At 23.3% G+C, this 13,924-nt stretch overlaps 1 protein-coding gene across 1 annotated transcript; it reads left to right on the forward strand.

Annotated features, from left to right (window-relative positions):
- Window positions 1-461: 461 nt before the first annotated feature.
- On the forward strand, window positions 462-1,953 carry NCS54_01204000 (Hypothetical protein; the record flags this gene model as incomplete). Its single annotated transcript, XM_053157291.1, has 3 exons — window positions 462-643; window positions 698-931; window positions 987-1,953. 3 exons carry the CDS (start codon window positions 462-464, stop codon window positions 1,951-1,953), a joined length of 1,383 nt encoding a protein of 460 aa, XP_053013266.1.
- Between the last annotated feature and the right edge of the window lie 11,971 nt (window positions 1,954-13,924).

Consider the following 13,924-nt stretch of genomic DNA (forward strand, 5'->3'; position numbering starts at 1 on the left):
TAGATCATGCAGACGAGATTCGGAGCTCCGTATTTGAGGCTGGCTGAATACTCTCAGATTGCCCAATTGGTTGACAGGAAGCTGTGCCGAAAACCCGCTTCCCGCTCCAGGATGACTGGATTGGGAGTATCCGAGACATCTAGGCCATTGGATCCTATTCGTCCCATCCCTTCCCATGGTACCCTAGCCGCTTATTTGAACCTATGTGTGTGTTACGTCTCTATTCGCATGGGGTCACACAGGACCCAGTCTGTTGCGCCCAAACTAGTCTGGATCGTCATTGCGAGTTTGACAAGACAGACCTGAGAGCAAGGGTCTCTAGTGACACATTTCCCAACCCTTCATTATAAGGGGTTAATTACTAACAACTGCTGTCATCTTTATCCGCTAGCTGCAGACGAACAAGGCCTGCACACTTCGTTGTACCTCAATCTTTTGTTCTCATCCTCGAATCATCCACCATGGCTCCTAGTTTGACGTATTCTGTGGCTGACGTGCTGTCAGTTGCCAAGATTCATCCCTTCTATTCCGAGGCTCAGTACCCCCCTGACGATGACACCATTCAGAAAGCAAGAGAGCAAGCTGCATTGACGTTCAGAGAAGGCGACCTGCAGGCGCAGCCTTTGCTTCGGAAGAAGGACTTGTGAGTGTATTGATGCTCCCAGAAAGCTTCAGGCGTGTATTGACACTCACCCAGGTACACTGCAATTGAAAGACTTGTCGGGGATACCAGCCCTCAGAACACGTATCGCCACAATGTTTACACCAGTACTACTGGCGGTGGAGGTGGTAGCAACTCATTGTTCTTCGCTACGGACGCCATGGAGAATCGCCGGCACAGAGCCAACTTTGGCGAGTTTCTCCGGAATACCGGTGTGATCCAACGTGGTGACTGGGTCTTGACGACGCACAATGCCGGTGATTTGTACAGGTGGAGTAATCAAGTAACATTAGACGATTTGAACTGCATTAACAAAGTACAATAGATCCCTAGACCTCACCTTGGAGATCTTGGAGAATGCTGGAGCCACCCTCTTGGCTGCTGGCAATCGTATGCCGAGTTCCAAGGTTGTTGAGCTACTGCAAATTTACCACGCCAACGCCTTGGCCGGTGATGGAAGCCAGATTGTTCAGGTCGTTCAGTACATTTCAACCATGACCACAGGTAGAGACAAGATCAAGCTGGACAAGATCATCTACACGTCAGAGGCACTCAACTCGGTGCAGAAGGCGCACATCTATGCTGTCCTAGGACCTATAAAGATCGTCTCCTTGATCGGCAGCGCCGAGGCTGGCCCTTATGGGGCGAGTAATCCTGACTTGACGCCAACCGACCCCAGCGCAAATTATACGGACTTTGTCATCGACACTCGGACGAACTTGTTTGAGATCCTTCCGCTCTCTCTGAGTGAGAATGACCGTTTCGCTTCCCCTTTGCCCGAGGGCGAGACTGGCATCATCGCACAGACTTCTCTTGTCCGCCTACGAAACCCACTTGTCCGCTATGTCACCAGCGATATTGGTTCACTACATCGTCTGCCAGATCAAGCACGGGATCGAATCCCTGAGAAAGACTGGCCGTTTATGCGGATTCTTCGACTGCATGGCCGTGACAGCCGGTTCAGCTTCACTTGGGACGGCGAGTACATCGAGTTTGACAAGCTGAAGACGCTCATGTCCGACGCTAGCTTTGGCGTCCTGCAATGGCAGGTCATCTTGGACAAGATGGAGCCCTCTAAGGAGGCATCGCTCGAGATTCGCATGCTTTGTGCTGAACGTAACGAGACACTTCTCTCTCGGCAGGAGATCATCGATCACCTCCACGCCTTTTTTTACATTTACTCATCAAACCAGCATCGCTTCCGAGCCACCTTTGTTGACGACCTCAATGCGTTTGAACGAAGTGAGACTGGGCGGAAAGTGATCAAATTTATTGATCGATTCACTACCTGAGTGACGTGCAAGGAAATAAAAATTACTTGAGGCGTTGAGGTTGGTCCAGCTAACCATTTGAGAGTGCTGCGATGGTGTTTGGGAGTAAGGGCCTGTGGGAGAGGTTGAGCCAGGAGGGGAAGTCCCATTGGTAGTGATATACTGCACAATTTACACGAGCGAGTCACACAATTCAACGTAGAAATTATAAAACTTGTAAATGTGTCCGTTTTTAAAGTCAGGAAGCCGCTGATGGCAGCTCGGAAACAATCAAAGGCACTGGCTTAATAGCTCCTCCTCTTCCCTTTAAGCCCTGGCAAGGCTTTGACTTAAATTCTTTGTGATTGTATACCCTGTAGGGTATAATAGAGCTGAGTTAATTTAAATTTTATTATTCTTATTCTATTAGGAGAACTAATAACGTACTTGATAAGCAAGCGCCGCAGTTATATAAGCGCTGTACTTTTCTACCTTATACCTAACTTTTCATTTGATTAATCGATTCTTAATAACCTAATATACCAGCTATTACTATTAAAGCTAGAACCCTTCTTGCCCTTTAGGCCCTTTAAAATAACCTAAAACTAAGTATCCGACGCGCCGTAAGCACCTATATAGTTGATGAGCGACGACTATATCGCCGCCAGCAAGGCATCTAGTCTCAACGCGATACTATCTAGAAATCATATTAGCTATCTAATCTAGAGGAATAGATCCTTATTTACTTTATTCTCAATCTAGATTCACGAGGATTTCCCCCCTAGCTATATAGTATAAAAGAAATAACTAATTAATTATTTACTGACTGCGATATATTACTAATTAATATATATTAAGCTTATAACTTTATTAAGTAATACCTAGACCTTAAGATATATTTCTTTTATAAATATAACTATTAAAAAGCTAAATATAAAGATCTAATTATTATCTATAATTAATTTTAGCTTATAGTAAATATAATTACGAAATATAATATTTAATTAAATAATATCTATAACTTTAATAAGATTAATTTTCTTATAGGTATAATTATAAGTAAAATAATTATTATAGGTATAAAAAGGCATTTAAAGCTAAAATTAGTATAGCCTAGTAACTAAGAATAAATTATAATTATTTAAGTAATTAATACTAAAGGCTAAATAATCTAGCTATTTATTATTAATATAAGCTAATATTACCTTACTAATTAATATAAAAAAAGTAACCTCTTAGGCGATTAAGTTATTATAATAACTAAAAATAATTAAACTAATAATAAGATTAATCTTAAGTAACTTAAGTATTTTAATTAATATATAATTAATTAATTAATTAGTTTTTATTATCTTTTAATCCTTAATAGCTATAAAAATTATTAGTTTATTAATTTTAAGAAATATTATAAAAAAAAAAATTATTTAATTTTATATATTACCTTATTCTTTTTACTTACTTTAATTACTTAATATTAAGTATTTTAGGCTATTTAAAAAGGCTTATAATTAAGAAATAAAGTATTTAATTAAATACTTTATAACTTATATTTTAAAGACTAAGTTTTTTTTAGCTTTTTATATTATATATAAAGCTATTATAATAAAAAGAAATATTAAGGGAGCTTTTAAAGGAGCTAATTTTATTCCCTTTGACCTAGAAGTTATAGTCTTAAAGCTTAATATATAGCTATAGACTCTAATGCCTACCGAGGAGGTAATTAAACCCTCTACCCCTTAGGTCTTAAAGACCCCAAAGACTATACTTAAGGCTAGATCTTAGTCTAAATACCTTAAAAGATAAATTAAAAGGCATTATAATAGCTCCTTAGAGTTAATTATAGAGGCTATAAAGTCTCTTATAAAGGTAGTAAAGGGAAATATATATAAGATTATATTATTAAGGGCTAAGGTTAAAGACTTTTAAGAGGCAAATAAGATATTAAGCTAGTAATAAAGGGTAAAAAAGATTAGACTATAGAAAAGAGGGGTTATAATAGTAAAAGAAAGAAGATAAGTAATTAATTAAATAGATATAGATATATAGGTAATAGCTAAATTATCGAGGAATAATAGTTAAAGAAGGTTAATTAGATTAGATATTTAGCGCTATAGTATATATAATAAGCCTATCTATAATGTAAGGACCTATTAGGTAGTAATTAAGATATCTAGGGAAAAGTATAGTAAGTAGTTTTAATTAATTAAATAGTTTATAGTGTTTTTATCGCGATAACTATAGAGGGGGTTAAAAAAAGTGCGGCGCTTATATGACTGCGGCGCTTGCTTATTAAGTATGTTACTTGTGTGACGAACTTAAGATTTCTAACAAGTTAAAGTCCAGGTTGCGAGGCGGCTTGCCTTAAGGGTTATGTCACGACCATGATATAGGCCAGGCAGGGAAGCATAGCAGAAACACTCTAACTAAGCAAGGGACCAAAGGGACTAAATATTGCTTATATTAGTCCTAGGACTAAATATTAAATATATTAGTCTTACCCTAGACTAAACCTAGAGAATATTAGTCTAAAGAAGTAATTATAAGTATATAAAATATACTTATTATACTTTCTTATATAATAACTATCTTAGCTATTAATATAACTTAGTTATACTTAATACCTTTAAGTATATTACTAGATATAATTTATACCTTATTACTTAAACTATACCTAGTACTTCCTATTAATATAAACCTAGTATAACTAGTTTATCCCTTAGGAAATATATAATTATTATATATTAATAGCTTTTATTTAATAATATATTATATACTCTAAGTAATATTATTATTATAGCGCCTAATATTAGATCCCCTTTTATCTCTTATAGTAAGCTATTTATTACCCCCTAATAGGGATAGCCCGCGATTAAGCTAAAAGAACCTAATATCCTAATAGATATAAATAATAATAATAAGAAATATATTATCTTAGCCTTATATAAGGATAAAGTTTATAAACTTAGGAATAAATATAACTACCTAACTACCTAGTATAATAATCTCTTAGATAGTATATAAAATAATACTAGAATTACTTAGGAATAACTTATAAGTATAAAAATATCTATAAATAATATATAAAAATACTTTTATTAAGCTATAAAATAATAATAATAATAATATTAATAAATAATTAATAAATAATAAAACTAAATTAATTAATTTTTTATACTTTAAGCCTAGTAAAATAACCTAATATAATAATAAGTTTATAATCTTAGTAGCCTAATATTTAAATATAATATTACTAATATTACTTATAAAAATATTAGCGAGATTATTAAGCCTAAGGACTTAAAGCTATTTAATAAATAAGTTATTTATATTAAGATATTTCTTATATCCCTTAGAGTATATTAATAATACTTTTTTACTAAGATAGCTAGTATTAAAAGTAAGGTCTTATATACTAGTAAATATCTTATAAGTAATATATTTACTTAATATATATATATAGCAAATATAATAATTAACTAAGTATAATAGAAATCTTAACCTTTTATATTAATATAATAATAAAAACGCAATAAACTAATTAATTAATTAAAATTATTTATTATACTTTTCCCTAGATATCTTAATTACTACTTAATAGGTCCTTATATTATAGCCAGGCTAGCTATAAATATTATAACGCTAAACCACTAGTCGCGCCGACCTTCCTTAATTATTATATCTTAATAATTTAGCTACTACCTATATATTAATATCTATTTAATTAATTACTTACCTTTCTTTCTCTACTATTATAACCCCTTTTTTCTATAGCTAGGTTCTTTTTGCCCTCTAGTATTAACTAAGTATCTTATTTGCCTCCTAAAGGTCTTTATTCTTAGTAGCTAATAAGGTAACCTAATATATAACTACTTTTATTCCCTTCTTAAAAGACCTTAGGGCTTTAAGGATTAACTCTAGGGAGCTACTTTAATGCCTTTTAATTTATCTTTTAAGGTATTTAAATTAAGATCTAGCCTTAAGTATAATCCTTAAGGTCCTTAAGCCCTAAGAGGTTAAAGGCTTAGATCCCTCTTTAGTAGGCATTAAAGTCTATAGTTATATATTAAGCTTTAAGACTATAATTTCTAGGTCAAGGGGAATAAGGCTAGCTCCTTTAAAAGCCCCCTTAATATTTCTTTTTATTATAATAGCCTTATATATAGTATAAAAGGCTAAAAAGAACTTAATCTTTAAAATATAGATTATAAAGTATTTAATTAAATACTTTATTTCTTAACTATAGGCCTTTTTTAATAGCTTAAAATACCTAATATTAAGAGGCTAAAATAAATAAAAAAAATAAAGTAATATATAAAATTATATAATTTTTTTTTTTTATAATATCTCTTAAATTTAATTAATTAATAATTTTTATAGCTATTAAGAATTAAAAAATAATAAAAACTAATTAATTAATTAATTATATATTAATTAAAGTATTTTAATTACTTAAGATTAATCTTATTATTAGTTTAGCTATTTTAAGTTATTATAATTACTTAATTACTTAAAAGGTTACTTTTTTAATATTAATTAATAAAATAATATTAGCTTATATTAATAATAAATAGCTAGATTACTTAGCCTTTTATATTAATTACTTAAATAATTATAATCTATTCTTAGTTTCTAAGTTATATTAATTTTAGCTTTAAATACCTTTCTAAGCCTATAATAATTATTTTATTTATAATTATACTTATAAGAAAGCTTATTTTATTAAAGTTATAAATATTATTTAATTAAATATTATACTTTATAATTATATTTATTATAAGCTTAAACTAATTATAAATAATAACTAGATCTTTATACTTAGCTTTTTAGTAATTATATTTATAAAAAAAATATATCTTAAGCTCTAGGTATTATTTAATAAAGTTTAAAGCCTAATATATATTAATTAATAATATATTATAATTAATAAGTAATTAATTAGCTATTTCTTTAATACTATAAAGCTAAGGGGGGAATCCTTATAAATCTAAGTTAAAAATAAAATAAATAAAAATCTATTCCTCTAAATTAAATAAGTAATGCAATTTATTAAAGGTATTATATTAAGATTAAATACCTTATTATTAGCGCTATAGCCTTATTTAATTAATATTATATATCTCTATAGCGTATTAGAGGCTTAATCTTTAGTTATTCTTAAGGGCCTAAAGTATAAGAAGTAATCTAGCTTTATTATTTAATTAAGATATAATAAGTTATTAAGAATTAATTAATTAAATAGAGATAATATAAGTTAAGGGATTTTTATTATACTTAGTTAACTATTATATTTGCTATATATATATATTAGTTTAAGCTTAAATTATATAATTTTCTTAGAAATAAACCTACTAAAAAAATATAATTCTTTTTTATTAAATATAAAAACTTTAAGAATATAATTAGATATAACTTTAAAATTATTAATAAAAAATAATAAGCTATATAGAAACTTAAGAACTTATAATAAATAAAGGCTACCTTAACCTATATAGCTAAGTTTATATAAATTACCTTATTCCTTAATTAAGGAATAAATGCCCTCTAAATTATATTTTATAAAAGACTTAAAGATAAAATTAAGGATAAATTCTATAAGATAGAAAAACCTAATAACCTCTAAGACTATATTAATATAGCTATTAAGATTAATAATTAATAATTTAAATAATATATAAAAAAATCTAATAAGAAATAAATTTAAGGTAATAAAAATAATATTAATTAGTCTTAAAAGTAAGAATAAGCTAAGAGTAATACCTCTTATAAGACCTATGCGGGACCTATAGAACTTAGAGTAGCTTAAAAGAATAATAAAGATATTAAATATTACTATTACTATAAAAAGGGCTATAAGGCTAATAAATACTAAAAGAAATAATAAGATATTAAGGAAGGGCATTATTAGCTAAAGCTATAATAAAACCTCCTAGAAGGTAAAAAATATTTAAATATAATTAATTAAGATAATATCCCCTAGATAGCTATTTATACCGCTAAGATACTAAGAATAATATAAAAAGGATATAATAAAATAAGACTTTAACCTAGAGAAATCACTATGCCCTACTAAGCTACCTACCTAATAGAGAAATAAGCTACTAATAATTATATAATTAGTAATATTATAAAAAAATAATTTTATAAACTAATTAAACCCTTAAAGGTCTATTATTTATACCTTATTAACCTAGATATATAAAACCCTTTACTAAAATTAAATAATAAAAAGAAAAACCCTAATAATAAATAATAAATAATTACTACTACTTAGCTAAATAGATATTATAAACCTATTAATTATAATTAATATTTTATAAGAGTATAAATATAGTAGGAATAAAATATTATATAAATCTATAAATAATAATGTAATTAATATATAATACTCTAAGAAGATAATTATAAAATATTAATTCGCAAAGGGACTAATAAATATTATTAGCTTAGCATAGCTACCTAATATATCTAACTAGCTAAAAAATAATAAAATATAAAGAATATAAAGAATATCTATATATAGGTATACTATAAGGAAATAATAATAAACCCTAAGTAGCTTAAACCTTATTATAACCTATAAGATAACCTACGCATAATATCTATATACCTATAATATAAAGAAATCTCTTAGGTATTATATAAAGACTACTACTATAGCATATATATTATAGATAAATAATAAAATAATTATTTTCTAATTTAACTACCTTAACCTAATATTAAACCTTACCTAGCCTATAAAACCTTTTAATATAAAATAAAGGAATAATATAAAGGACTTAATATTACTATACTATACTTTTACCCCTTAAAGGAAAAAGCTATTAGCCTAAAATAATAGATTACTATTATTATATAATAAACTATAATAAAGTAAAGAGAAGTACTAGATAAAAGCTATTTTAATATAAAAATAACTCTTTACTATAAAGAAATATACTTATAATATAAATAATAGGTATTAGCTATATATAACTAGTTAAAATATATAATAAAAAAAGGATTTAATTTCCTAACCTATTAAAAAAACGCTATTAATAAGAAATAATATAAAAAAATTTAATTATACCTTAAAAAAGATTATAGACTTATAGATAAAGTCTTATAAAAATATATTAATTATATCTAGTATAGAGACCTTAATAAGGTTTACCTAGAAACCTAATAGCTAGATTATACTTATAATAATAATAAGGCTATAAAATAAAATTATTAGGGATAGATTAATAGCTAAATAGATAATTATAACTATAAAGCTTATATAAATAGTAAATATAAGTTTAATTATTTAGGCTATATAATATTAAAAAACTAAATAGCTTATTTAATATAGGGTAATAAATAGATAAATAAGGATAAGAATTACCCTAAAAGGCCTTTTACTTTATAAATAGAGTATATAAGTAATATTACTTAGAACTAAAAGTATAAATTAAGGGAGAATAATTAAATACTTTAATAAATAATAGAGCTAAGTAGAATTATTTTAACTTAATAATAATAAATAGGCTTAAGCTATTATAAAAATATAAATAAATACCTTACTTAGTTATTAACCTAAAAGGAACCTCTTTTAATTATAATAATAGTATTATTAATAATAAGATTAATTACCTTAAAGTTTTTATTTAAAAAAAAAGCTAAGAAATATTATTTAATATTATATTAAATAAGTAATATAATCTTATACTTAGGTATTTATAATTATGCTAATTTAACTTATATTTTAACTAGAGAACTAACTAAATGCTCTCTTTTAATAATAAGATACCTTTTATATTAGATAATAACTTAAATATAAGATCTTAAACTTTTATTAAAGATACTAAAGAAGTTAAGTAAAGGCATATATAAGATACCTCTTTACCTAAAGAGATATAATATAAATACTATAATAAATAAAAATAATAAAACTAATAAATAATTATATATATTATATAATAATTCTATTAATTAAAAAAAAACCTTAAGTAAATTAAAAAAATATTAGAAGATAAATAACTTAAAAATATCTTATTTTAATATTAAATCTATAAGAAACTCTTTATAAAAGAACTTAAGATAGGCTTATTATTATATATATATTATAATTTAGAAATTAAGTTTATTAATAAAAAATAACCTAGCTTTAGTAAACTTTACTTATTTAATAAGGTATAACTACTAATATTAAAGAAATATATTAAAGAAATATTATAAAAAGGATATATTAAGGAAAATAAGTTATTTATTAAATACCTTATTATATTTATCTTAAAAAAAAATAAAAAACTCTACTTTTATATTAACTTTAAGATACTTTATATTATTATAATTAAGAATTATATATTACTACTTTTTATTAGTAAGTTAAAGGATTAATTATTTAAAATAAAATATTTTATAGCGCTTAACCTTAAAGGAATTTATAACCTTATTTAGATTAAAGAAAAATATAAGTAAAAAACTACTTTTTATACTAAATATAGACTATTTAAATACCTTATTATGCCTTTTAGACTTATTAATATACTCGCTATATTTTAATAAATAATTAATAATATATTATAAGAATACCTAGATATATTTATTATATATTACCTAAATAATATCCTTATTTTTTTTAAAATAAAAAAAAAATATATAGAATATATCTATAAGGTATTATAAATACTATAAGATATTAACTTATTAATAAAACCTAAGAAAAATAAGTTCTATACTATAGAGGTAGAATTTCTTAGATATATTATTTCTTATAATAAGATATATATAGACCCTAAGAAAGTTTTAGTAATTAAGGATTAAAAGAAACTAATAAATATTAAGGAAATATAAGCCTTTCTTAGCTTTATTAATTATTATTATAAATTCCTTTAATAATTTAAAAAAATTATTATATTACTAATTAATCTTATAAAGAAAAATAAAATATTTATATTTAGGGATAAAATAAAAAAAGCCTTTAATATAATTAAAGAACTTATTTTAAGTAAATTAATACTTAAGATATTTAACCTAGCTTAATAAATTAAACTTAAAATAAATACCTTAGATTTTATATTAGGCGCCTAGATTAAATAGCGGGATAATAAAGGATTTTTATACCTTATTATATTTTATTTTTATAAATTATATAAAGTAAAACTTAATTACCTTATTTATAATAAAGAATTCCTTATAATAATTAATACGTTTAAAGAATTTTAATATTATCTCCTTAAAAATAAATACTAAATTAAGGTATATATAAATCATAAGAATATTACTTATTTTATAAAAACCTAAGAACTTAGTAAATAATAACTATAATATATTAAATATCTTTTAGAATTTAATTATATTATTATCTATATTAAAGAAATAAAAAATAATAAAATAAATATTATTAGCTAATAATTTAACCTAGATATTAAAAAGATTAAAGCAAAAAAATAGCTTTTATAATTTATATAAAAAAGATACTTAAAGTAATAAATAATTACTTATATTAAGTAATAAATACTATTATATTACTTAATAAATAAATAAAAAAATAAGATTATTATTAATAATACCCCTAGAGAACTTAAGAGACTTATAATTAGATAAATAAACTAAATAGAAAGCTAATAAGAAATAATTATATACTAAAAATATATTTTTATACCTTAGAAATATATAAAAGAATTTATTAAATATTATTATTAAACTATAAAATATAATAAAAAACTTAATAATAGAGATTTCTAAGAAATAATATATGAATATTTTTATTAAGAAAACCTTAATATAAGACCTAAAAGCTACCTTAATTATAAAATATATTATAATAATATATAGCTAAGAGATAAAGACTTATTAAAATTATATAAATATAATTAAGTTATAAAGATATCTTATATTATTATTAAAAGTATTTATATAATAAAATAAAGAGATTATTTCTTAAAATAAATCTAAAAATATAATATATAACTCTTAGATAATAAGAAAGCTAATAAATAATAAATCTTAAATAAACTATACTATAAACTTATATATAAAATATATAATTACCTATTATATAGATATTAAGGAATTAATAAAACCTTAAAATAAATTAAAATAATATTTATTTTCCTTAATATAAAGAAAATAATTATAATAGTTATTAAATAATATAACCTCTATATAAAAACTAAGGCATAATACTATAAACCTTATAATAAGCTATAATTACTCTTAGTTATATAATAACTATAAGACTTAATTACTATAGATTTTATTATTAAATTACCTTTATTAAAAAAACTAATTACTAGAAACTTCTATAATAATATTTTTATTATTATAAATAGACTTATAAAATTTTCTTATTTTATACCCTATAAAGAATTAATAATAGCTAAAGAATTTATATATTTTTTTTATTTTTATATTATTAAAATATATAATATATTATTTAAAATTATTATAAATTAAGAATTATTATTTAGTTTAAAATTCTAATAAAGCCTTATAGGATACTTAGGAATTAATTATAAACTCTCTATAGCTTATTATAAGGAGATAAATAAGTAAATTAAATATATAAACTAAATACTAAAATAATACCTTTAATATTATATTAACTATAAATAAACTAATTAAGTTAAGAAGCTATTAGCTATATAATTAGCCTATAATATAATAATAAATAAAAGTATAAAGATTATATTAGCTTATATTAACTTTAGGTTTATATTAAATACCTATTAATAAATAAGAAATATAATTATTAACCTTAAAGTAATTCTTATTAATAATTAACTAAAGAACTTATATAAAAAAATATAAATAAAACTTAAATTTATTAAAAATAAAATAATAAAATATACTAATAAGAAAAAAATTAAGGGATTAATTTTCTTAGAGAGAAATATAATTTATTTTATAATAAAAAATATTAAAATAAAATAATAAAATAAAAAACTTAATTATAAGTATATTAGACCTTATAAAATTAAATAAAAAATCTTAAAATATAATTATAAATTAGACTTATTATTTAAGATTAAGCTTTATTTAATTTTTTATATTTTAATATTTAAATTAATAAAAAAAACTATTTAAGTTAAAACTAATAATAAACTAGAAATAAAAATTAATAAATTAAAAAAATATATTATAGAAATTATCCTTAATATAAATAAAATTAATAATAAAATAATATATTTTATTAAATAAAAAGGTTACTTAGACTTAAAAAATATATAAAAACCCTTAAAATACCTTATTAATATATAATACCTTTTAAAGAACTTTTACTAATAATACTAAATATAGGCTTATTAAGACTAATAGTATTTTAATTAATTAAATTAATAGCCCTAAAGAAATATACGTTTATAATAATAAATAACTCCTTATAGAGCTTACTTAACTCCTCTAAGGTATAAAAACTATACTTAAAAGCCTTATTACTATGCGCTTTAAGTAACCTCTTTTATTTCTAGATATAAGTAAATTTAGCTATTACTTTCTCTAAGGTAGCCTTTACCTTAGCTTTTTTATTTTTTAGATATTTATATTCTTAGATATTTTTTATAATTATAGAAGATTAGCTAATAGCTATAAAGAAATATTAATATATACTTATAAAAAAAAGCTATATTAGCCTTATTATATATAACCTTTATATTAATATAATTAAAATAATAATTAAAATAATTAAAAATTATTTTATAAGATAAGCCTTAATAAAAGTAATAAATATAAAATATAATTTTAAAGCTAAAAGCCTTAATATAAATAAAAAGATCTTATACTTTAAAAAGTTTTTATAAAGAAATATACTTAGAAACTCGGCTTAATATTATATTAATAAAAAGAGATTTTTTATAAGTTAGAATTACTTATTAATAATATTTAATTATTAAAATTAATCTTAAGGATAAGACTAATAATAAAAGAACTTTATATTATAATTATAATATAAGCTAGGCAGGGAAATATAATAAAAATACTTTAACTAAGTAAGGGACTAAAGGGATTAAGTATTACTTATATTAGTCTTAGGATTAAATATTAAATA

This window comes from Fusarium falciforme, chromosome 10 (assembly GCF_026873545.1).
Source record: "Fusarium falciforme chromosome 10, complete sequence".
Classification (NCBI taxonomy): domain Eukaryota; kingdom Fungi; phylum Ascomycota; class Sordariomycetes; order Hypocreales; family Nectriaceae; genus Fusarium; species Fusarium falciforme.